The sequence below is a fragment of the Microcaecilia unicolor genome, chromosome 10, assembly GCF_901765095.1.
Source record: "Microcaecilia unicolor chromosome 10, aMicUni1.1, whole genome shotgun sequence".
Lineage (NCBI taxonomy): Eukaryota > Metazoa > Chordata > Amphibia > Gymnophiona > Siphonopidae > Microcaecilia > Microcaecilia unicolor.
This window is the reverse complement of record NC_044040.1, coordinates 192,452,639-192,478,682: the sequence shown is the minus strand read 5'-3', so window position 1 is coordinate 192,478,682 and position 26,044 is coordinate 192,452,639. Positions and strand designations below refer to the sequence as shown.

At 43.7% G+C, this 26,044-nt stretch overlaps 1 protein-coding gene across 1 annotated transcript in view; it reads left to right on the top strand.

Annotated features, from left to right (window-relative positions):
• The window catches only part of SI (sucrase-isomaltase), a 230,712-nt gene that overhangs the window by 136,641 nt on the left and 68,027 nt on the right, over window positions 1-26,044 (top strand). The window contains exons 28-34 of the mRNA XM_030216421.1: window positions 3,432-3,600; window positions 8,703-8,799; window positions 12,928-13,040; window positions 13,243-13,368; window positions 20,396-20,524; window positions 21,367-21,477; window positions 24,059-24,121. Coding sequence (XP_030072281.1) covers window positions 3,432-3,600; window positions 8,703-8,799; window positions 12,928-13,040; window positions 13,243-13,368; window positions 20,396-20,524; window positions 21,367-21,477; window positions 24,059-24,121 — 808 coding nt within the window. The remainder of the gene's footprint in view (window positions 1-3,431; window positions 3,601-8,702; window positions 8,800-12,927; window positions 13,041-13,242; window positions 13,369-20,395; window positions 20,525-21,366; window positions 21,478-24,058; window positions 24,122-26,044) is intronic.

Genomic DNA, 26,044 nt, shown 5'->3' with positions numbered 1-26,044 from the left:
TTTGAATAGCATTTTAGAAGGGATCTTAGAAAGGACACAGAAATCATGATTAAGACATTCAGGTGGGTCGTATCAGGTTCTGCAACCATTTTAGAACCGTATCTGTCAATGTAGAGTCTGTTTTACAATACATCCAGGAATAGACATTTATGCATCAGTTACATGTGGTGGGAGATTCCATTTTCCAAGCATCATCACCTAAAGCTCAACAGAGTCATATATGTTTGTTTGTTTATTTATTTAAACTTATTCCGCTCAGTCCAAAATGTCCTTGGCAGATAATGTATACATTCATAATATAAAAACAACAACATACAACGATACATACATAGGTCCCATCTATATTCTTCAAAACACATTAACACCTCATCACCTCACAAAGCATTTAATACTCTGAATACATATTTACTATCCACTTAACGAAGGGCCCCTTTTATGAAGCTGCGGCAAAAGGGGGACTACACTGGTGTTGGTGAGTGTTTTTGACGTGCGCCGAGGCCCCTTTTTACCACAGCAGGTAAAAGGCAAGTCTGGGGTTTTTTCAGGAAATGGCCGTGCAGCAAGTGAAGCACTTGCCGCGTGTCCATTCTGGGGGGGGGGGGGCACTTACCGCAACCCATTGAGGTGGCAGTAAGGGCTCCTGCCCTAACCCGGCGGTAACTGATTACCCCGAGTACACACTGGCGCTACAAAAATAAAAATATTTTTGTGGTGCCAGATATGACGCACGCTGGGGACGAGAATTACCACCGGGTATGTCCCTTTTAGCGAGCGGTAAGCCCACATTGGGCTTACAGCCGCTTTGTAATAGGACCCCTATGTTCTCTCAACTCACCATATGCTTGTATAAACAAAGCATATGTGTATGTTTGCATTTCAGAATATACCAATGTATGTGCTGGAACACACTACCAAAAGCCGTAAAAACAACGTATGACCACCTAAATTTCCTGGAAATCACTACAAACAAACCTGTTCAAAAAGGCATACCCCACTGACCCAACATAAAAGCCTGAATACCTGCGACACAACGAAACCAAAGCATGTAACGGACATACTTAACTCTTCCTCTCTAAGATCCCCAATGTGTATATCACACATGAACCTTATTCTACCACAATATCACCTTGTATTTGTTCATACCGGAATCGGCGAAAGCCGATACGGCACCATGTAAGCCACATTGAGCCTGCAAATAGGTGGGAAAATGTGGGATACAAATGTCTATGTTTTCCAGAGTGCTTCATATCCTTTGTCGGTATCTTTTTTGGGGAAATTAAGGGGCCATTTTACTAAACAGCGATAAGTGCTAATGCAGGCTTAATGCACAATAAAAGGCACTACCGAGGGATGTATTTTTAGCGCGGGGAGTGTTTGGGGGCAGGGCATAGGCATGTCCTCTGCTTATTGTCAAATTGCTGTTGATTAGCACGGGAGCTCTTACCACCTAATAAATAGGTGGTGGTAAGGGCTCCCGCACTAATGGCCGTGTTCTAATTGGGAAATTAGCGCATGGCCGTTCATGGGAAAAAATGAAATTGTGGCCATTTTACTGCTATGCTAAAAGTGGCCTCTGCTCATGGGAAATCCACATGCTTAAAAATAGCACAGGCCTTAGTAAAAAGGGTCCTTTGGGAAGCACCCAGCTCTAATCCCTCCAGTGGAGCGTTACCCAAATCCAGCAACTTACTCTGCCCTAGGCATCCCTGGGAACAGCTGTAAATCTTGATGTTCATGTTGGTGGACATAAACTTGCATCTCTCTTCTGAAATTGAGACTTCACATGGATATTTGTGCCCTACTCTAGCCCCATCCAAAACATAGAGTAAATATTCAGTCAACAACAGTGAGAATGTTATTGATCCACCTATGGATCCACCTATGCATCCAGCTTTTCCTACCTAAGCGCACAACTAAGGAACGCATTGCCAAAAGCAGTACAAACTATGCTCGGCCACCTAAATTTTCGGAAAGCACTAAAGACAGACCTATTCAGAAGAACATACCCCACCGACCCAACATAAAAATACTTGGACACTTGCGACACAATGTAACCAAAAACCGTAACGGACATTACCTGACTCTTCTTCCCCCTTTCCCTCTCTAAGGTCCCCCCAATTGTACCTACCATACATGTACCTCATTCTACCACAATATCACTTTGTATTCATTCATACCATGTATTTGTTCAGACCGGAATCGGCTAACGCCATTAACGGTTATATGTAAGCCACATTGAGCCTGCAAAAAGATGGGGAAATGTGGGATACAGATGTAACAAATAATAATAATAATTGATCGTTGCCATCACTGCCTTAGGGTATTTGCATAGTAATGAGATGTAATCCATGCATTTGTAATTTTTTCATCTCATTACTGTCTAACCTGTGGCAACTTAAAACTCGTCACAGTATTTTATGCCAAGCAGCGTTTGGGCCATTTAAGTCGTGTGAAGGGCCAAGTAATGCGACTTAAGGCCTTAATGCTGCTTAATAAACTCCTCCCTTAGATGCGTATATTGCATACATGACTAAATTTCAATTTTAGAAAGATGGAATATACATTCAAATTCAAATATATGCAAATGGCAAAGGGACATGGTGAGTAGCGGGATGATATTCAAAGCAATTTAACTAGCCAGAAATGACTGCTGACCAGTTAAATCGCTTGTTTGGAACTATCTGCTCATTTTCAGCAGCATTTAACCAGTTATCGTTGAAAATTAGTGCTTAGTGCCTAAGTATAAAATGGTGCTTTGGAGGTGTTCTGGGGGTGAGTTAAGCACTTGGCTAGTCAAGTACTGATATCAGCACTTAACCGGCCAGCAGGGTTACGGCGGCCGTTAGCAGCGGTAAAATGCATGCAGGCTCGGCCCTCCTCTCTTTCTCTGGCTGAGGCGACGGCGCGCACGTGCACCAGAGAGGGCACGCAGAGCCCTCTCTGTTGGCATGCGCGCCGTCGCCTCAGCCAGAGTCATCGTCCCTCCCTTCCTTCGAGTTCCAGGCCCCCTCCCTCCCTCTGAATTTTAAAAGTCATCTCTTGACTTACCACGTCGGGGATGGGTTACAGCAGACGCCAGCAGCGTGCGTGCAGGCTCGGCCCTGCCCTCTCTCTCAGCTCTGGTCCCGCCCTTGCGGAAACAGGAAATGAGTGCGGGACCAGAGCTGAGAAAGAGAGGAGGGCCGAGCCTGCATGCATTTTACCGCTGCTGGCGGCCGCCATAACCCGTCCCCGACGAGGTAAGTCAAGAGATGACTTTTAAAATTTGGAGGGAGGGAGGGGGCCTGGAACTCGAAGGAAGGGAGGGAGGGAGGAAGGGAGGGACGGATTAAATTAGCATTGTGCTCATCAATCGTTCCAGTTACAACATAAAATCAAATTGTGCACAGATAAGTGTTTATAATCTATAATTATATATTCTTTGATTACAGCTGGGATTCTCAGTTACCCGGTTTTACCTTCAGCGACATGTTCATCCAGATCTCAACACGCTTGCCCTCCAGATATGTGTATGGGTTTGGCGAGAATGAGCACACGTCATTTCGGAGTGACCTGAACTGGCACACTTGGGGAATGTTTGCAAAAGACCAGCCACCCGGTGTAAGTGATTAGTAGCCTTGACTTGCTTTTCTTTTATCTGACTAGCTTTGCCAATAAAAATATGCTGCTAGTCTATTGTGTGTTACGTTAATGAAATTAAAAGGGGTAGGGGAACTGCTGGGTTACCTGAGTCAACATTGTAGTCCATGCCATTGATTACAGTATTTGCAGTGTGTTGGATTAATAACAGGTAGGCATTCACTAGGATCGTGGTGTAACCTCAACATGCCATGCCAGGCTAGGCCATATTATGCACTTGCTACCTCCAGCCTTGTGATTGAGACAGACTGGCTGCCGTGCACCTAGCTGACTGCTGCCCTTGAGAGAGCCTGATGGGGCCAATATGTCTTGCTTGACTATGGATGTAAGAAACGAGAGAGGAGTAGCATCAGTTTGCACGAAGAGCTGATTGATCTAGCATCTGGCCATCAACTAGCAAACAGCAAATATAGAAAGTACAGACTAGATTCAATAAATGGTGCTCAAAAAACAGCGCTGAAAATAATCCTCATGGAGCACTGTTCTATAAACTGTTCTCCAAGTTGTGTGCCATTTATAGAATAGTGTTTATAGCAGATTTCCATACCAAACTTTGGGCGTAAAGATTTACACCAACTGAAACCTGATATAAATCCTGATGCAGAATTTAGGTGCGGATCCCCGGTATTCAGTAATACTGCACGCATCTTTACTGAATGTCCCAGACCTGACATGCCCCTCCTATAGGTACACCCACTTTTCAGTTGAGCGCTATAAGGTTTGCACGTGGATCTTTATAGAATAACACTTAGCAAGATGCAACCAGAAGTCCAAAATGTTGCCAATTAACACCAATAATTGATTCTTAGCACCTAATTATTAGTGCTGTTGTCTCATTAGCCAATTTAGTTGTGCGTGCATTTCAGTATACTGCACCATTTTGCATATGGAAATTTATATACCATTTACTGAATCTGGATGTATAGTGTACTTCCCCTTTCTAAAATTGCCACTTTTAACATGTATACTATCAATATCTATATGTGCAGCGAATTCTAAACCATTTCCTTAGAGTTTACTTAAATTTAAGATGAACAGCAGAACTGGGGGAGGGGAGATAAGAACATTCATATAGTCGGAAGGGGAACAAAAGGAGAGAGGGGCTGCTGGTGAACTCTATTAATCTGGTACTCCAAAAGCCTGTATAAAAAGACAAGGCTTAAGTTCAAATTTGAAGCTTCGAAAGGAAAGATTACTACAGAAAGAAAGGGGAAGATTGTTCCAGACATGAGATGAAAGAAAAATGTGCAATGCCTAGTTGATTCTAAATATGCAAATCTGGGACTTGGAAGGATTAAACGGTGATCGTTAACAGAGCGGAGAACTCTTGCCAGAGAATAAGAAATTGTGGGGTCGTTTTACACAGGCGCGCTGAAAAGTGGCTTGCGGTAGTGTAGGCATGTGTTTTGGGCGCACGTCAATCCATTTTTCAGAGTGCCTGTAAAAAAGGCCTCTTCCCCCTCCCCCCCCCTCGAAAATTTTCAGTCTCTGACCTTACCGCCAGCCATAGACCTAGTGGTAAAGAATTTGGGTGGTAAGGACCTACGCGCGTGCGCTACGTGCACCACAAAATACAAATTATTTTTCAGACATGCCAAAAATTAAATTGCCGCAAGAGCCACGCAGTAATCAGGCAGTAAGTCGATTCTGGCGTGTATTGGGCATTCGTAGATGATTACGTGGCTTAGTAAAAGGGGCCCTGTGAGACAGGAAAGATAGGTAAATCTACTTGGGGAGCTCTGAATGTCAGTATTGCAACTTTGTTGAACTGGAAGCCAAGGATACCGCTTTAACAAAAAAGTGTGGTGCTGATCATAGCGATGGGAGCGACAAATTAGACGGACGGCAGTGTTTTGAAGAGTTTGTAACTTTTTAAATTCCATGTGAGGTAAACCCACATAAATGATGCCACAGTAGTCCAGGTGGAATGTGAAAAAAGAGAGAACAAGAGCATGAAACTGATTCGAGTCAAATAGATGACAAATTGCCCGTAACTGCCGAACGATCAGAAAGCTAACTCTGGATAAGTGCAAAATCTGCAGCAAGAAAGATAGGGAGGAACTGAGGATAACTCTTAAGTAGCGAAAACTAGGTATTGGGTTGATAGGAATTCCAAAATGCTGAATGGAAGTAGAGGGGGTGTGAAAATATAGAAATAATGTTGCGAAGAAACCACTGCAGGAGAGAAAAAGCTTGTAAACTGCACTGGCTCCCCGTATCAGAAAAACTCATGTTCAAAGCTGCTTCTTAAGGGCTCCTTTTATTAAGCCGCGGGTTTTGGGCGCGCACAGAAATATTTTTCAGCGCATGTACCAAAAATGCCTTTTTAACATTTTTGCCAAAAATGGGCGTGCGGCAAAATCAAAATTGCCGCACATCCATTTTGGGTGAATGACCTTACTACCAGCCACAGACCTAGTGGTAAGGAATCTGCGCGGTGCTTCAGATGCCACTTGACGCGCGTCCGAAAATAAAAATATTTTCCAGACACGCGTAGTAGACGCGCACCAAAAAATGAAATTACCACAACAGGCACGCGGTAGTCTGGCGGTAAGTTCATTTTGGCATGCGTTTGGGCGCGCGTAGAGCCTTACGTGGCTTAGTAAAAGGGGCCCTTAGTTTTTCAAATCCTACAGGGCTTCACCTCTGACCTGCTAAGACCGCTTCGCTATGTCTGGTTGAGTCTAACAGACTGAAACAACAACTAATGCTAGCATCACCGTTTCAAAAGACAATTCGAAATCAGAAGATTTTCAGCTCCATATTCCCCATACTTGGAGACAAAATATGGAACTCTCTACCTATTCCCATCAGAACAGAAAACAGCTATCTCAATTTCAAGAAGAGGCTATCAATAGAAATCAAACAAAATAAAACATGGAAAAGAAAATAAGATGATACCTTTTTTATTGGACATAACTTAATACATTTCTTGATTAGCTTTCGAAGGTTGCCCTTCTTCGTCAGATTGGAAATAAGCAAATGTGCTAGCTGACAGTGTATATAAGTGAAAACATTCAAGCATTACTATGACAGTCTGACAGGGTGGGAGGATGGGGGTGGGTCAGAGGTATGCATGGGGACATCAAAGCATATCATTGATATTCTAACAGGATGGGTGTGGATAGGTGAGGGAAGGGTGATCAACCTTCGAAAGCTAATCAAGAATGTATTAAGTTATGTCCAATAAAAAAGGTATCATCTTATTTTCTTTTCCATGTTTTATTTGTTTGATTTCTATTGATAACCTTAAGAGTGGACTAACACGGCTACCACACTCCTCTACTTAAGAAGAGGCTAAAAACCGTTCTTTTCCCAAAGACTGCTTCATAATAATCCATCATAACTTCTATCTCCTAGTATCATCCATTTTGCTTTCCCTTAATGTTGATAGTTTCATGCGTTACTCCAATGGTCCCTAATGTTTTTCATACCTCACATTAACACTATCTGCTTTTGTCTCACCTAGAGTGTAAACCGCACTGAACCCTGGAAAGGGGATATTAGCGGTACTTAATACTAAACACAAGAAAATTATCTGAATTTTCAATCAATCGTCTGTTTCTAGTGTCAGTCAGACTATGAATGTAGCAATTCACTTTAAAACTCACAATAAAGTGATAGCAGAACTTGACCTGGATATTCAATGCCAGTCCGGATCCAGGCACCAGCATTAATATATGGGGTTTGCATGGCCACTGAAGTTATCAGGGCATGGGTAAATCTCTCTTATCTGCACCCTTCTCCTCCACCGCTAACTTCAGACTCTGTTCCTTTTATCTTGCTGCACCATATGCCTGGAATAGACTTCCTGAGCCGCTACGTCAAGCATCATCTCTGGCCGTCTTCAAATCTAAGCTAAAATCCCACCTTTTTGATGCTGCTTTTAACTCCTAACCCTTATTCACTTGTTCAGAACCCTTATTTTATCATCCTCACTTTAATATTCCCTTATCTCTTATTTATCCTGTTTGTCCTAAATAGATTGTAAGCTCTGTCGAGCAGGGACTGTCTCTTCATGTTCAAGTGTACAGCGCTGCGTACGTCTAGTAGCACTAAAGAAATGATAAGTAGTAGTACATGCTAAAAAGTGGCCTGCGTTATTTTTAGCGTGTGGATTTCCTGCACGCCGAGGCCACTTTTAACGCTGCAGTAAAATGGCCGCAATTTCATTTTCCCCTTAATGGCCATACACTAATTTCTCAATTAGTGCGTGAGCCCTTACCGCCACCTATTTACTAGGAGGTAAGGGCTGCCGTGCTAAATCGACAGCATGAAGTGATTTGCCGATTAGCGCAGGGCATGTCGACTTTTCGCCTCAAACATGCCCCATGCGCTAAACAATTTTTGATATTTTTTTAGCGAGGGATTGGCACGCGCCAATCCCAGAAGTACCGTGGGACAACTTGAGCATGTACTGCAGTAGTGCCTTTTAGCATGCGGTAAGCACGTTTAGCACAGGGGCGTAGCCAGACACCCAATTTTGGGTGGGCCTGGATCCAAGATGGATGGGCAGAAGAACTCCGCCCTGTCCCACAAGTAATTTAGTCTCTCCCTCTCTCACCTGCATGCCATACAGTCTCTCAAACATCCCCCCTCCCCCGCATACCTTTTAAATCGCAGATTTGCACCGGCAGCAAGCAGCAACTAATACACACTGCTCATGTTGGCTCTACAGCCTTCCCTCTGATGCAACTTCCTGTTTCCTCAAAGGCGGGAGTACATCAGAGGGAAGGCTGCGGGGCTGGTGCGAACAGTATGTATCAGTCACTGCTCGCTGCAGGTGTGCAGGATGGACAGTTGTTGGTGGATTTCGGCTGGTGAGGCATGGGGATCCCTGCCAGCTACATCATAGGTGTACTGTTACTGGGTGGGCCTAAGCCCAAAGTAGGTGGGCCTGGGCCCACCCTTGGCTACGCTACTGGTTTAGCGCTACAAGAGAAATGGACAATTATTTAAGATTTTACCAAAAATCATAAAATTAATTGTGACAAACAGCTCAAAGATTCTTTACTGATTTCTTGCAGCGGATAACTCATTTCCTCTCTGTCTTGATTTTACAGTACAAACTGAATTCCTATGGTGTTCATCCATATTATATGTGCCTGGAAACTGATGGAAATGCCCATGGAGTTCTCCTGCTAAACAGCAATGCACAGGGTAAACACACACTGTCATATTTGCATGCATCATTTCATTTACTGGAGGTGGTGATCATCATTACTTTACAAGAAATTCCTGAAAAGGCCACGTTCTAAGTAATTTTCTAAACTTCAAATAATTGGATTGATGACGAATCCTTGAAGGAATCACACATTCCACTATTTAGCTACTTGATAAGTAAAAGTCAGTTCCAGTTCAGATTTGTAAACCACCCTATAAGGGGAAGGTAATTGGAACATCAAGTAATACCTAGACTCTGTTACCCAAGCAGCAAAGGACTCAAATACAAGTCCACCTATGCAACCAGCTTTTCCTACCTAAGCGCACAACTACGGAACGCACTATCAAAAGCAGTAAAAACTACGCTCGACCACCTAAATTTTCGGAAAGCACTAAAGACAGACCTGTTCAGAAGAGCATACTCCACCGACCCAACATAAAAATACCTGGTCACTTGCGACACAATATAACCAAAGACCGTAACGGACATTACCTGACTCTTCTTCCCTATTTCCCTCTCTAAGTTCCCTCCAACTGTTCCTACCATACATGTACCTCATTATACCACAATATCACTTTGTATTCATTCAAGGCCGCCGAGAGACTGGGCTGGGCCCGGGACAAGGCTGACCCCAGGCCCCTGGGCCCCGCCCCCACTGCCACCCCCCAGGTTGTTGTCGCCCCCCCTCCCTGAGGGGGGCCCGGCGCCACAATCCCACCCGCCTCCGCCACCGGGCCGGGCCCCTTCCACCCAAACCCCCGCCAGCAAAAGTGCTGTCTTCTGACTCCGGCATGCGCGGCCCGCACAGACGCGCTCCTCTCAGCTGATCTTCACTGTACTCTGCAGGGCTTCTGTGCGTCTGACGTGCAGGACGTCAGACGCACAGAAGCCCTGCAGAGTACAGCGAAGATCAGTTGAGAGGAGCGCGTCTGTGTGGGCCACGCACGCCGGAGTCAGAATAGAAGACAGCACTTCTGCTGGTGGGGATTCAGGTGGAAGGGGCCCGGTGACGGTGAGACTGCGGCGCCCTGGGAATGTTGTCCCCCCTGTCCCCCCTCTCGGCGGCCCTGTAGTCATTCATACCATGTATTTGTTCAGACCGTAATAGGCTAATGCCGTTAACGTTTATATGTAAGCCACATTGAGCCTGCAAAAGGTGGGAAAATGTGGGATACAAATGTAACAAATAATAATAATAATCACATCCAGTGGAATGTCTTTCTGTCTTTGTTCAAAGAATCTTTGTGCCTTGTTACCCTTCCATTTGCAAATAGCTAAGAAACAATACAATACAATTAAGGCTTATATGCAATAAGTACCAAAATATGGATCGATGTGGCTCACAATCTATAAAAGAATACAGAGTCATTGCCCATAAATTACAACTTCAATACCCAAGGAAACTAATAGCAATTATCTAAAAAAAAATGCTAAAAAGCCAAGTTTTAAGTTGTTTTCTAAATCACAAGCAATTAGTTTGACAGCGAACATTAGAGGGAAATATATTCCACCATTTGCTATAGGTTAATTCGAATTCAGCTTTATAGACCACGTTATAAGGGGAAGGGAAGTGAAGGAATAGATAATGCCTGGAATCAGATGCAAGATTTTTCCATGAGTGGGGTCAAATATTGTGGAGATAAACCATGAAGAATGTTTAAAAAGCCAAACAACAAATTTTTAAAAAAATAGAACGAGCCTTCATTGGCAACCAGTGGGGAGGGTATGGAGTAACACTCTCAAACCTGAATTTCCTGCAGATCAGCCTTTCCGCTGTATTTTGCAGTGTCTGAAGCTTGCAATAAATAGATGCGCTGTTCCCAACATAAACAACATTGCAATAATCTAAAATGACCGATCAGCAGTGTCTGAACGATCAGCTGAAAAGCCTTAGAATCAAAGTAGGATCTTATTCATCTTAGTCTCCATAAAATACTAAAGGGGCCCTTTTACTAAGCCACAGTAAAAATTGGTCTGCGGTAGTGTGGGCGCGTGTTTCTGGCACGCGCTAGGCCAGTTTTTACCGCGTCTGGAAAAAAGGGCTTTTTTATTGTTTTTTTATTTATGTTTTCATAATATTATTACACAAGCAATAAACTTGTTACATGTAACTCAGGAATCAAAAGAGATCAAATATTTGAAACAATATACACTCTTACACAGAGATTAACCAATAGAATAAAATATTTCACTTTTGTCCCTTCCTTAGACCACAACCAAGGGGGGAGTGGCAGATAAATCAGGGAAATCACTATAAGAAAAAGAAAAAAAGGAAAGGCTTTATGCCCGCCCTACTACTACTACGACTAATATTTAGCATTTCTATAGCGCTACAAGGCGCACGCAGCGCTGCACAAACATAAAAGAAAGACAGTCCCTGCTCAAAGAGCTTACAATCTAATAGACAAAAAATAAAGTAAGCAAATCAAATCAATTAATGTGTACAGGAAGGAGGAGAGGAGGGTAGGTGGAGGCGAGTGGTTACAAGTGCTTACGAGTCAAAAGCAATGTTAAAGAGGTGGGCTTTCAGTCTAGATTTAAAGGTGGCCAAGGATGGGGCAAGGCTATATTTTATCTAGCCTTACTGATATTATAGCCCTGACACCCTCTTCAGATCTACGAAAGCTCTACGTTGATCTGGTGTAAAGAAAACATAAAAACTCCCAGATATCTCACGATACATTTACGTGGGTATGCTAACAAAAAAGGTGCCCCCATAGGCTTCGTCTCTTCTCTCATTTCTAGAATTTTTCTTGAGTAACCTTAGTAACATCAGGGAAAATCCATAATCTTTGACCGCAAACCTTTTGATATATATTCTTAAAATATAACTTAATTATAGCATTAAAGTCTTGCTCAAATACAAATGAAATCAAAAGTGTAGCCCTGTTTGTTACTTCTGATAGTGAGTCCTCTAAGATCAAAGAAATAGCTTTCAAATCATCACACGTTCTCTTCTTGCTGAATTTGTTCCAATTCTTCAGGGATCCCCCCCGCCCCCCCCCCCCCCCACGATTCTTTTCCACAGGAAGAAAATATCTCTTGTTTATTGGAGGAATGTTTTGAGGGCTTTTTTTAATGGGACGGGAAAAGGCCATGTGGTAAAGCTGAAACCAGCATGTGCCTAATACCAGCCTGAGCCCTTAATGCCACCAATTGATCTAGCAGTAGTGCCCGGTTGGCACGTGCCAACTGCTGATTACTGCAGGAAACACCACACATGGTAGGAAATTTAAAAATAATATTTCCCAGTGGTACGGGAATGTGGCAAATCCGAAATTACTATGGGGGGGGGGGCGTGGTAGCCTGGCGATAGTCTCGTTTTCAACACTAAATGCTTCCCACTGCTCTTGTATGAAAGAAAAAACTTCAGGTGGCTAAAAAATTTTTAAACCACCATCCCGCTAATAACGACAAATGGGGAAAAAGCCTCAAGGTGCTGCAGGATCCAACTCTGATCTCACTAGCAACACGTACTCCCGTTGACCAATTGCTGGTCTTAAGGGGATTCGTACCTCATCATAGGCAAAAAAAACCAATGTATTTAAACATTAATTCAACACAACGGAGCACCTATAATGCTTCCTAATCATAAAGAATAATGTCACTTAGTTACAAGAAGGTCTGAAACACTTAACTTCTTATGTGGTGTTCTGCTCTCGATGATTGCCTCATTCCACTATTCCTCGGCCTGTGTAATTAAAGTCTGGAATTCGTTGCCAGAGAATGTGGTAAAGGCGATTAGCTTAGCGGAGTTTAAAAAAGGATTGGAAGGCTTCCTAAAGGAAAAGTCCATAGACCGTTATTGAATGGACTTGGGGAAAATCCACTATTTCTGGGATAAGCAGTATAAAATGTTTTGTACTTTTTTGGGATCTTGCCAGGTATATTGTGACCTGGATTGGCCACCTTTGGAAACAAGATGCTGGGCTTGATGGACCTTTGGTCTTTCCCAGTATGGCAATACTTATGTACTTATGAGCCAGTACAATAATTCAGGTAGCTGTAAATATTCACTTATGACACCACAGTGCCAGTTTGAGCTGGGTCTCTTTGAACTGGTAGCCTAAGGAACAAAGAAGAAATAGGTGGGTTAAAAAAATTTGTTTCTGATTTTTTTCTAGATATTACTTTTCAACCACTTCCAGCTCTAACATATCGGACAATTGGAGGAATTTTGGACTTTTACATGGTGCTGGGCCCAACACCAGAGATGGTTGTTCAGGAGTACACTGAAGTAAGATACTGTACATCAATACATCAATTTATTTATTTTATACATTTGTAGCCCACTTAAAAACTAAGCAGCTCATAAAATAAAACAAACATACATAAAATATGCAAACATACAAAAAAGAAACAAATACTTAACACATAATTAATGTTGTTTATTATTGTCTGCTCTTTTCTAACACAACACACTGCTTTGTTCTCTTTAGCTTATCGGGCGCCCTGTCTTGCCAGCATATTGGAGTTTAGGATTCCAGTTATGCCGCTATGGGTATGAAAATGACACCGAAGTAGAAAACTTGTATGAAGACATGAAAGCAGCCAAGATTCCATACGTATGTATTGTTCAGTTCATACTTTCATATTTTCAGTTGGGAGATAATTTTTAGGTTTGCTGCAAAAAAAGATTGTATCATTTAAAAAAGAAATAAATAATTGACATATATCGTCTCATATTCAACCCGCAGAGGTCAATGGTTTTAAAGCCGATGACTGTCATGGCCCGAGTCTAACCCACATATTCAATGCCGCGGCTGTGTCCAGGTATAAGCACTGACTATTCAGGTCAGCTGCCAACCTGGACGTTATACAGGTGCCAGACAATATTCAGTGCCATCAGGCCACATATCTAAGCAGGCAAAGATAGGACTGCACAAATGACAATCTAGTTAGTCCCATCTGGACAATTCCCACCCATAACCCAAAAAATACAAAACACACTAGTACAAGTAATCTCCCTCCCTTTCCTATTCCAGGTTGTTTGAGGGGACCAGTATCCTTCACACCCCTCTCCCACAATATTATCTTTTACACATCTCTTTCCCCTTCCAGACATGCAGTTTAGGAGGGGGCCAATGCCCCCTCCCCAAACTAGGCTTCAACCTAATTCATGTTTAATCTGGGATCTAAATGTCACAAATAAGTAAATAAATAAATAGATAAATACAAACTGCAGTTCATGTGGGGGGGCGGCAATACCCCCCCCCCCTCCTCAAACTAGGTTTCAACCTAATTCAGCCCCTCAAAATGACACACTAATTAGCATTTATAAAAAATTACCAGAACTTATGGGACCCAATACAAGAAAGAAGCTATGGTCAGTGAAACAAACAAACAAACAAACAAACAAAAAAGGCTAGGGAGGGTGGGAAATTGCGAAATAACCGGAGGGGGGGGGGGGAGTCCTTGTTGGAAACTGTCTCCATTAAGTTGGAATTGTCCCGGGGGGGAATTGTCCTAGGTGGGAATTGTCTTGGGGGAAAATTGGTGTGTGGGAACTGTCAGGGTGGGAACTCGCCTGAAACCCTACTTACTTATGTGAGAACTGACTTAGCCGAGATTGGGTGGCAGAGCCGGTGGTTGGGAGGCGGGGATAGTGCTGGGTAGATTTATACGGACTATGCCAGAGCTGGTGGTGGGAGGCGGGGCTGGTGGTTGGGAGGCGGGGATAGTGCTGGGTAGATTTATACGGACTATGCCAGAGCCGGTGGTGGGAGGCGGGGCTGGTGGTTGGGAGGCGGGGATAGTGCTGGGCAGACTTATACGGTCTGTGCCCTGAAAAAGACAGGTACAAATCAAAGTATGGTATACACAAAAAGTGGCACATATGAGTTTATCTTGTTGGGCAGACTGGATGGACCGTGCAGGTCTTTTTCTGCCGTCATCTACTATGTTACTGTGAATATGGTTTGTGCCCATATAACTGCCAGCTTCTCCCCAATGCCACCCATTGACTGCCCCAGTGCTAATTTAGGGGTCTTTTACTAATCAGAAGTATCGCCAGACTACCTACCGCAGGAGCCCAGCAGTAGTTCCCACCCCAGCGTGCACCATTTTCGGCACTACAAAAATATTTTTATATTTGTAGCACCGGTGTTTAGCCAGCAGTAATCGGGCAGTGCCTCATGCCGCTCACTTACCGCAGGGTTAGCGCAGGAGCCCTTACCGCCTCCTCATTGAGTAGCGGTAAGTGCTCCCCTCCCCCCCGAAATGGTCACATGGCAAGTGCTTCACTTGCTGCACGGCCATTTCTTATTTAAAAAAAAACAACAGCTTTTTACCTGCTGCGGTAAAATTAGGGCCTCTGCGCGCATCAAAAATATGCACTGACACCAGTGCAGGCCCCCTTTCGCTGCAGCTTAAAGGACCCCTTATTTATTAATTTTTTATTCTTTCATTCGCTATACCGCTTCATCTGACAAAGCAGGGCTAAGCGGTTTACAGACTAAAAACAAAAACAGAAAGGAACTCCAAATAAATGATAGGACAGAAATCAATCAAGCAACAGAATTAAAAATAAAACAAATACGTGTAAAATAAACAGAAGTGGTGTACCATGCAGTTGGAACCTACTGAGCGCTGGGGAGGTAGGCTCGCTGAAAAAGTTTTTAAAGCAGATTTAAAAATTCTTAATGATAATTCATTACGTATATATAATGGTAAGTTATTCCTTAAATGGGGGGGGGGGGGGGCAAGAAAGAAAAATGCACCGTTCCTCATAGTCTCATAACGGGCTACCTTAGGACTAGGAAACACCAAGCGATGGTCATTTAATGATCTTAAAACACGAACAGAAGTGTAAGGAATAACAAAAGATATGAGGGGGAACTGAGCCTAAACACTTTCAATGTTAAAAGCAAAACTTTGAATAAGATCCGCTATTCCATTTGCAACCAATAGTATTTCTGAAGCAGAGGGGTTACATGGTCTGATCGACAAGCATGACAAATCAAACATATAGCTGTATTCTGTAACATGCACAGTGCTGCAGCTGTCAGAGGGCATTTTCTCTGGCACTGCCCCAGACTCTATATATGGTGCTGTGATTTGCATACCCAATTTAATTGGCTAACAAGCTCAGAATCATCAATAATTGGGTGCTGATAACCAATTATTGAGGTTAATTGGCAACCAGAGTTGCCAGATGGCGAAAATGTTTCCAGCCCAATAAGGTAGATATGAATATTAATAACGTAAATATGAATGAGGTTAATATGAATAATAAGGGTAATATGAATATTAATAACACAATCATCATAAACAGAATCAGCAGCAGCAAAACCATCAGAATCATAAGCAGCATAATTAGCACAATCAGCACCATTATAATTAACACAAATTCATAATCCATCTAGCCACAAAACAAAAGGAGCAAGTTCCCACCACAAACCATCGCTTTTGATCTAGGCACAGGGAAAGAAAAAGATTTCACTTCTCCTCCTGGATTCAACCTAAATCATGTTTAATGTGGGATATAAATGTTGTAAATAACTAACTAAATAGATAGAAACTCTGAATGTTGAGGACCTGATTCTCATACATTTAAAAGAAGCCTGCAGCCCGCCTCCATCGGCCTTTCCCCCATTTCAAAGTAACAGGCAAAACACAGTCAGTGCAGTCCTCTGGTCAAAGAAATCTCAATGCAAAAAGAAAACAAACTCAGTGCTTAGCACTCCCTGGCTGCCTGCACAAAAAACATGAAGCAGAATAGAAACAGCTTTTACTTTTGAAAGCCCACCTCTGATCCTTTCCTTGTCAGTGTGCAGTTTCCAGCAACCCAGGCTTCATGCTCCCAACTTCCAGGGCTAGGGAAAACCTGTCCAATGTTCATTTCAGCAGGCTGGGGGACACGACCTCTCTCCCAGCTGGGTCCCCAGACAGCCTCAGCCCTGCTCTTTATTCCTTTCAGACCAAAATGATAGTAGAGAATTCCTGCAGGCTCAGGAACAGATCTTTTCCCTCAGCTGGCTTGTAGAGAGCCACACCCATGCTTTCTCTTCCTCTCAGACCCACACCATAGCTGAGAGACCCACCTTAGTGAGGTGCCTAGGGGTCAATACAAGGCTGACTACCATCTTTAAGGCTGTCCATTCCTTCTCCCAGGTTATTTACCCCTCCTTCCCAGGGAACCTGACCAGCTGGGTCCCAATTCATTCTGTTCCTCCTTGGCATCTCTATTCCACTGACTTCCTTCTCCCCTCCTGTCTGTCAGGCCTCCTCATGCGGCTCCACAGATCTTCAGGAAGCTGGAAACAGTCACACTCTGGGGCGGAGGTGTTTCCCTGCCCCTGCAGTTCCAGGAGATCCACCCCAGCTCTTTGGGATAGCCTGCTCAGGGGCTGGGCTTCTTACCCCCCCCTCCCCCCCTCACCATGGTAACCAAAGTCTTTCCTGTGCTGAGTGAAACAAGCCAGGGAATAGTGTTCTCCTAAGGGCAGTTAAAGGTTTCTCAGGTGCCTGACACTTTCCCTGTCACAATAGTTATTAAAGAGATCTTAACAATCGGACTGGTTTCCAGACCTCCAGGATTACAGTTTGACACGCCTGCCTTACATGCAAACTCTACAGGGCCTGAAAATACCTTTTGTACCTGTATACAACTCATCTTGAGCATTGGTCAATTATAAAACCTGTATCCACTCAAAATGGGGGGGGGGGGGGGGTGAAACTTCTGGACTGTTTATGCAAATCGAACTCATGAATATTGTGGATATCCTGAAAACTTGACTAGCTGGGGTTCTCCCAGGACAGGTTTGGGAACCACTGGGTTAGTGACTACTATGGTAAAATAAGGTGCAATAAAATTACAACTTTTACCACACCTTTGAACCCTTAGAAGGGTTTTTTTTCTGGGATATGTTTTGGCGCAGGGAAGAACCTAAAGGGCCTAGATAGTATTTTCAGCACAATTAATTACATATAAATGTCTGCACAAATGGACTGACTGAAATTTGCCCACACTCAATGTGATAAAAAGTATTTGTGATTGTGACAATTTACATATTAGTCACTGCCTAGATTTAGGTGGTGAGTACACATAAATGCCAATATTGTAGTCAATTTACATCAGACCTGCCAAGTCTCCCGCTTCTGCGAGTCATCTCCCGCTGAACACCTCCATTTCCAGGGACAGCAGGAAATGCCTTCATTAAACGTCATCTCCTGCTGTTGCTGGGCTTGCGGCATCAGCAAATGATGTTTTACAAGGTGTCTCCCACTGTCGCTGGAAAGGGAGGCTGTGCCGGGACAGTGCTGTGGGCGGTTCTGGGTGGAGCTATGGGCAGGTTGGGTGGAGCATGGGTAGGCTAGATGGAGCTATGCAAGGTTGCCAATTGGGCGGTTTTCCCGCCCAATTGGGCGGCTTTCCACAACCCGCAGCGGGAAATTTTTGCCTGCCGCGGGTCACGGTTTTTTGGGCTGGTTTTTGGGGTTCTTCGGCGGTTTTTGTGCGGTTTTTCAGGCCGGTTTGGGCGGGGCTAGTGACGTTTTGGGCGGGGCTAGTGACATTTTGGGCAGGGCCGTGACTGAGGAGGCGGGGTCGGTGATAGCAGAGGCGGAGTCGATGACGGCGGGGGCGGGGTTGATGACGGCGGGGGCGGGGTTGATGACGGCGGGGGTGGGGGTGTGAACTTTTTGGGCGGGTTTCGGGGCCGAGTACCTGGCAACACTGGAGCTATGGGCAGGCCCTAAATCTCCCGCTCGGGAAGCTGGCCCCCTTGGCAGCTCTGTTACATGTATATGAGTGGTTTCTGTTTCCGCACTATTCTGTAAGAACAGATCAACATTCAATTGCATATTTTGCAGGTGGGAGTTCACATGGGCGGAGTTTGGGTAGATCATGGGACGGGCACACACATGGATAGGTTTGGTACAATGCAAGTACTACAGCGTTAGCAGTACATTTGAGAGACTGAGATCCTATCCACATGCCCTGGCATAGGAGTGAGGTTAACGGAGGGTTAAGGGACTTGCCTAAGATCACAAGGAGCAGCAGCATTTATGACAAATGCTATGACCTGTACGGATACTTTCAAAGTCTAAGTGCACATATTTACACCTGCTCTATGAGGCCCTTTTACTACGCAGCGTAAGCGTCTATGTGTGCCCAGTGGAGTTACCGCACGGCTACTGCATGGCCCTTGCGGTAATTTCATTTTTGGCATGCATCCGCTGTGTGCGTCCAAAAAATATTTTTTATTTTCTGGCCCGCGTCAGCTACATGCGTAGATCATTTCTGCCCAGTTACCGTGTGAGACTTTACTGCTAGGTCAATGGCTGGCGGTAAGGTCTCAGACCCAAAAGAGACACGCGGCAATTTTCATTTTGCTGCACAACCATTTTGAGCAAAAATTTTAAAAAGGGCTTTTTTACAGGCACACTGAAAAATGGATTGGCGCGTGCCCAAAATCCGCGCCTACACTACCACAAGCCATTTTTCAGCATACCTTGGTATAAGGACCCCTATGTTTGGTATAAGAACTAGTGCCTAAATATAGGCACCTACTTTACATAACAGAATAAGATCCAAAAAATATGTCCTTGGCACCTATAAACAGGCTCACCGTATAGAATTATCCTCCATATGGATAGTGAGTCAGTGGCGTAGCTACATGGGGCCACGGGGGCCTGGGCCCCCGTAGATTTGGCCCTGGACCTCCTTGCCGACGACCCTCTTGACCCCCCCCACCGCCAACCCTCCCCCGCTGCCGCTGTGGGCTACCTTTGCTAGCGGGGGAGCCCAATACCCGCCAGCCGAGGTCCTCTTCTTCCCGCGCAACGCTTCGTTCTGTTTCTGACATCAGAAACAGAATATTGCTGGCTGATCTGCAAGGCTTCGTTTTGTTTCTGTGAGAAACAGAACGAAGCCTTGCGCGGGAAGAAGAGGACCTCGGCTGGCGGGAATTGGGGTCTCCCACCAGCAAAGGTAGGCGACGACGGCGGCGGCGGGGGAGGATTGGCGGCGGGAGGGGGGTTGAGAAGGTCGTCGGCAGGGGGGGGTCAAAGTTGGTGATGGCGGGGGGGGTGTCGGCAATGGCGGCGGGGGGGGGGGGTGGGTGGTGCCGGGGGGGGGGCTAAAATGTGCCCCCTCACCTCGGGCTCTGGACCCCCCTTCCACCAAAGTCTGGCTACGCCCCTGGTATGAGTGCTTTGCTTTAGATCATTTTCAGATGGTAACAGTGCAGGTAGACTCTTTCTGAAAATATATGTCTGTTCAACGCATAGAAACAAATTGCAAACACATGAGCTATTTGAAATTCAGCTCGTTAAGGGGCCCTTTTACCGCAGCGGTTAAAAAGATTGCAAAAATACACGGCAATGCGGTAAGGGCCACCCATAGAGGTGGCGGTAAGGGTTCCTGCACTAATTGAGCCCTATTATCCCCAGCGTGTGAAATTGCACATGCCGGGGGCTGAAACTACTGTTGGGCTGGCGGTACCTCCAAATTTGCGCATGGTAAGCTGGCGTTGGGCTTACTGCTGCTCTGTTAAAGGGCCCCTCAATTCTGTACAAATAATTCTAAGCGAGACAATTCATGCTCTCTGGAGCTTACAATCATGGTTCCCATATGTCATTTTCCCATAGGATGTGCAGTATACAGATATCGATTACATGCTCCGACAGATGGATTTTACCCTTAGTCCAAAATTTCAAGGCCTTCCTAACCTGATTAATCGAATGAAATCAGAAGGAATGAGATTCATTATTATCCTGGTAAGTATATATTTTTAGCATGCATAAACTGGCATCTACATATGTAGTTTATATATATATATATTTAAATACTGATTTTAGAAAGCTGGAACATACATGTCCAAATAATATATACGTGCGGTTAGCTTAGCGGAGTTTAAAAAAGGTTTGGACGGCTTCCTAAAGGAAAAGTCCATAGACCGTTGTTAAATGAACTTGGGGAAAATCCACTATTTCTGGGATAAGCAGTATAAAATGTTTTGTACATTTTGGGGATCTTGCCAGGTATTTGTGACCTGGATTGGCCACTGTTGGAAACAAGGCTGTGCAACAGTTTTCCCTTGGGTCTAAAATAATGAGCTGCTTTGTATGATAGTTCATCACAGCTGCTGATTTAATTTAGAATTTTAGTAAAATTTCATGTGCAGAAATGGCAAACTCGTGAGAATGGTATAAAGTGGCGGAAATTGTAGCTAGATTTATTAAAACTGTGGGCGTTTGCGCCTGCTTCGGACAGATCAGAAAAGAGAAACTTTAATGACTATGATGCTATCACTGTCCAGATATTTTTAAAAATGTTTTGGTAATATTGCTTCCTCACTGCGATTCAATGTTGGACCATCAAAATAATTTTAAAGGGATTTTGGAACTGTATTTTCAAATAAGCACTTTATTGATACAACTGGCTCAACGTTATCCTTTGGGCTATCTCCACAGTGCCTCCTTAGTCTCATGCATTTTTTGACTTCAACTACAATATTCAGGAAGTGCATAAACATTCAAAAGCCTCAGTGGTGATATTTACTTTACTTCCATCTATTTTTTTCATTTCAGCTCTTTGACTTTCTGGTCTTTTCTTTTAGGACCCAGCAATTGCAGGCAATGAAACAGAAGAATATTTACCATTCACGAGAGGAGTCCAGGATAACGTTTTTATTACATGGCCAAATGACACTGAAATTGTGTGGTCGAAGGTGCTGTAACATTTATATTTTACTAGCCGTTAAGCCCGTAACAACGGGCTAGTTTTTTGTTTTCCTATGCCCCCCCCCCCCCCGGGTCCACCAACCCTGCTCTCTCCCCTGCCCTCCCCCCAGCGTGTTTCCCTCAGTTCCACCCCCTCCTTCCCTCCCTGCTCCCTCCTCCGATTTCCACGCCTATGTCCAAGCCCTCCTCCCTATTGAGCTGTACTGCTGGTGGAGGCGGGGCTTGGGCTTCAACACTCTTAGCGTTCTGAGTGACTCTACTGCGCATTTGCAGGTGAGTCGGTCACTTGCCGTTTATATGTTTGATAATTAGCAGAGCGCTGTGTTAAACTGCTAAGCTTGCTAAACTTCTGCTCTGTCAGAAGTGTGACTGAAGATGCTGTTACATAGCAACTTGGTAGATGATAGCTGAGAAAGATCAACTGACTCTTCCAGTCCTCCCAGATATTCAGCTGTAGATGAATGACTTTTTTTTTTTGCAGGATATCTCACCTTATTTATAGACTGACCGATATTTTAAATAATTTAACCAGCCAGGAACGGCTCATGACTGGTTTAATGGCACTTAACCGGCTATCCAGCAATATTCAGTGGCAGATAGCCAGCTAGTTCCCACTGAATATTGCCGGTTAGTGCTTAGAGGATAGCCAGTTATATCGTGCGATATAACCGGCTATCTGCCAATATTCAGCACATCACTGGCTAAGTTTGGCAGCCAAATTTGGCTGCCAAAATAGCTGGAATATCTTTGGCTGGTTTAAACTTAACTGGCCAGTACTGAATATCAGTTTGGCCAGTTAGATTTAAACCGGCCAGAAACATAAGAATGTAAGAACATAAGAGTAGCCATACTGGGTCAGACCAATGGTCCATCTAGCCCAGTATCCTGTTTTCCAAACAGTGGCCAAGCCAGGTCACAAGTACCTGGCAGAAACCCAAATCGTGACAACATTCCATGTATAACCCCAAAGAATAGCAAGATTCTGGAATCCTAAAGAGTGACAATGTTCCATGCAGAATCTCAAAGAGTAGCAACATTCCATGTAGAACCCCCAAAGAATAGCAAGGTTGTGGAATTCTAAAGAGTGACAAGATTCCATGCAGAATCTCAAACAGTACCAACATTCCATACTACAAATCCCAGGGCAGGCAGTTGCTTCCCATGTCTGTCTCAATAGCAGACTATGGACTTTTCCTCCAGGAATTTGTCCAAACCTTTTTTAAATTAATCATGGACTGTAGGCACACTTTACTGATGTATTTTCCAAGCTGAGAGGAGCTAAAAGGAAGAAAGAGGAGGAAAAGACCTCAAACTGTCCGGGTGCTGGGGCTTACTCCATGCCCAATACCTTCAAAGCACTCTCCAGACCTTTATTCATCATTGGCCAAAAAAACCTCCTCCGTCCCGTTGCGATTTTAATGATTTTTTTTTTGTTTGTTTTTATCCACTTGCTCATTTGAAACAACTTCAAAAAATTAACTTATACTATGTAAATAAGGTCTATTAGCTTCTGTGCTTATCCGGCTGTTGAAATCCCGGTGCCGGTACTCCCGACGGGGACCCATTTCGCCCACTGGCTTTGTCAAGGGAGGTATCATGGGCTGTGACAAAGAGAGAATGAACACAATTTCGCACGAATGATACGGTGCACAAAAGCCTTTTTACAAGCAGTATTTAAAAAAAAAAAATAGATGTTTGTCAGTTGTGAAAATGGCCATATTTTTATTTTAGTTACATTTGTACCCTGTGCTTTCCCACTCATAGTAGGCTTAATGTGGCTTACATATTATATACAGGTACTTATTTGTACCTGGGGCAATGGAGGGTTAAGTGACTTGCCCAGAGTCACAAGGAGCTGCCCGTGCCTGCAGTGGGAATTGAACTCAGTTGTCCAGGACCAAAGTCCACCACCCTAACCACTAGGCCACTCCTCCACTGTTGCTACTATTGGAGATTCTACATGGAATGTTGCTATTCCACTAGCAACATTCCATGTAGAAGGCCGCGCAGGCTTCTGTGAGTCTGACGTCCTGCACGTCCATGCAGGGATGTCAGACTCACAGAAACAGAAGCCTGCGCAGCCTTCTACATGGAATGTTGCTAGTGGAATAGCAACATTCCATGTAGAATCTCCAATAGTAGCAACATTCCATGTAGAATCTCCAATAGTATCTATTTTATTTTTGTTACATTTGTACCCTGCGCTTTCCCACTCAATGCGGCTTACCTGGGGCAATGGAGGGTTAAGTGACTTGCCCAGAGTCACAAGGAGCTGCCTGTGCCTGAAGTGGGAATCGAACTCAGTTCCTCAGTTCCCCAGGACCAAAGTCCACCACCCTAACCACTAGGCCACTCCTCCATATTACCTATTCAGATCTTGGACATTTAGTGCAAAACATCCACAGTCCGACTTAGACGTCATATCGAAAATGTCTCTCCATGTTCTTATGTTCTTATTTTTTAGCACTAGTTTAATCGGTACCTCATATGTGTTTATTTTAAATTGTTCTTTTGAAGTATCACGCTGAAATTGTACTGCTTAATTCCATCATTTCTTTTCCATTGTAGGTCTGGCCAGATCTTCCCAATGTAACTGTGAATAACTCTTTGGATTGGGACACACAAGTTAAGGTATGTATGTTTTCTTAAAATCCAAACTAAAAAAATGAATGTTAAAGAGTGGTAGAGATGAAAACGGTAATGGAATTCAAACATGCGTGGGATAAACACAAAGGAATCAATCCTGTTTAGAAGGAATGGTTCCATGGAATCTTAGCTGAGATTGGGTGGCGACGCCGGTAATTGGAAACAAAACGGGAGCTGGGCAGACTTCTACGGTCTACGCCCTGATCGTGACTGAATAGATAGGGATGGGCTGGCGTGTAAATTTTAAGGGGCTTCGATGTTAGCTTCAGAACTTTTAGTACAAGAAGAGTGCTGGGCAGACTTCTACGGTCTGTGCCCTGAGAAAGGCAAGGACAAATCAAACTCGGGTATACATATAAAGTATCACATACCATGTAAAATGAGTTTATCTTGTTGGGCAGACTGGATGGACTGTACAGGTCTTTATCTTCTGTCATTTACTATGTGAAATGAGTTAGTTAATCTTGTTGGGCAGACTGGATGGACCGTTCAGGTCTTTATCTGCCATCATTTACTATGTTACTCTTTGGGGTTCTACATGGAATGTTGCTACTAACTGGGATTCCAGAATCTTCAGAACTTTTAGTGCAAGAAGAGTGCTGGGCACACTTCTACGGTCTACGCCCTGATCGTGACTGAATAGATAGGGATGGGCTGGAGTGAAAATTTTAAGGGGCTTCGACATTAGCTTCAGAACTTATTACAAGAACAGTGCTGGGCAGACTTCTACAGTCTGTGCCCTGAGAATGGCAAGGACAAATCAAAGTCAGGTATACATATAAAGTATCACATACCATGTAAAATGAGTTTATCTTGTTGGGCAGACTGGATGGACCGTACAAGTCTTTATCTGCCGTCACTTACTATGTTACTATTTTACTCTTTGGGGTTCTACATGGAATGTCGCTACTAATTGGGATTCCGGAATCTTGTAACTCTTTAGGATTCCGGAATCTTCAAACCTTTTAGTACAAGAACAGTGCTGGGCAGACTTCTACGGTCTGTGCCCTGAGAAAGGCAAGGACAAATCAAACTCGGGTATACATATAAAGTAGCACATACCATGTAAAATGAGTTTATCTTGTTGGGCAGACTGGATGGACCGTACAGGTCTTTATCTGCCGTCATTTACTATGTTATTATCTAGAATATTAATTTGAAAGCAAATTTAAGATAATTATCTGAAATCATTAAAAAAAATTGCATTGTACTTGTTTAACATTCTCTTCAGTTGAAATGAGTTAACACTTTACCGGAACTGATTCATTTAAGGGTATGATCCAAAGGGAGCTAAGCAAATTCAAATTGGTCTTAAACAATTTCAGTCCATCATGTTCCACTTGACTCTACAGTTTGAACAACGTTTTGAGGTAGAAATGAAACCATTTGAGAGGGTATTGGAACTAGGAGGCCCTTTTACTAAGCTGCGTAGTCGCCTACGCGCACCCAACGCGTGTCAACTTGGACTTACTGCCAGGCTACCACGTGGCCCATGCGGTAATTTCATTTTTTTTTTTTAATTTTTATTGCATTTAAATTACATTTAGTCAAACAACTTAAATGTCAAGAAAAAGGAAACATAAATTTCAATCAATTCTATAAAGAAATATACAACACTTTTAGACCACAAATTCTGGATTCTGGACAAGAAACAAGGTATAAAATTCAAAAAAGAGGAAGAACTTTAAATCTAAGAGCGGTACCGTGCAAACAACTCACAGACGAATATCAGCGTTACCAACCTATTCTGGGTTTGAGTTTGACTACTTTCTCAATTATTAATAAAAACTTTCATTTTTTGAGGGTCAACAAACATATATGTAACAGACTCTAAAGATACAATGCATCGACATGGAAATTTTAACACAAATAAACCCCCTAAAGCAAGGGTTCTAGACCTAAGACTCA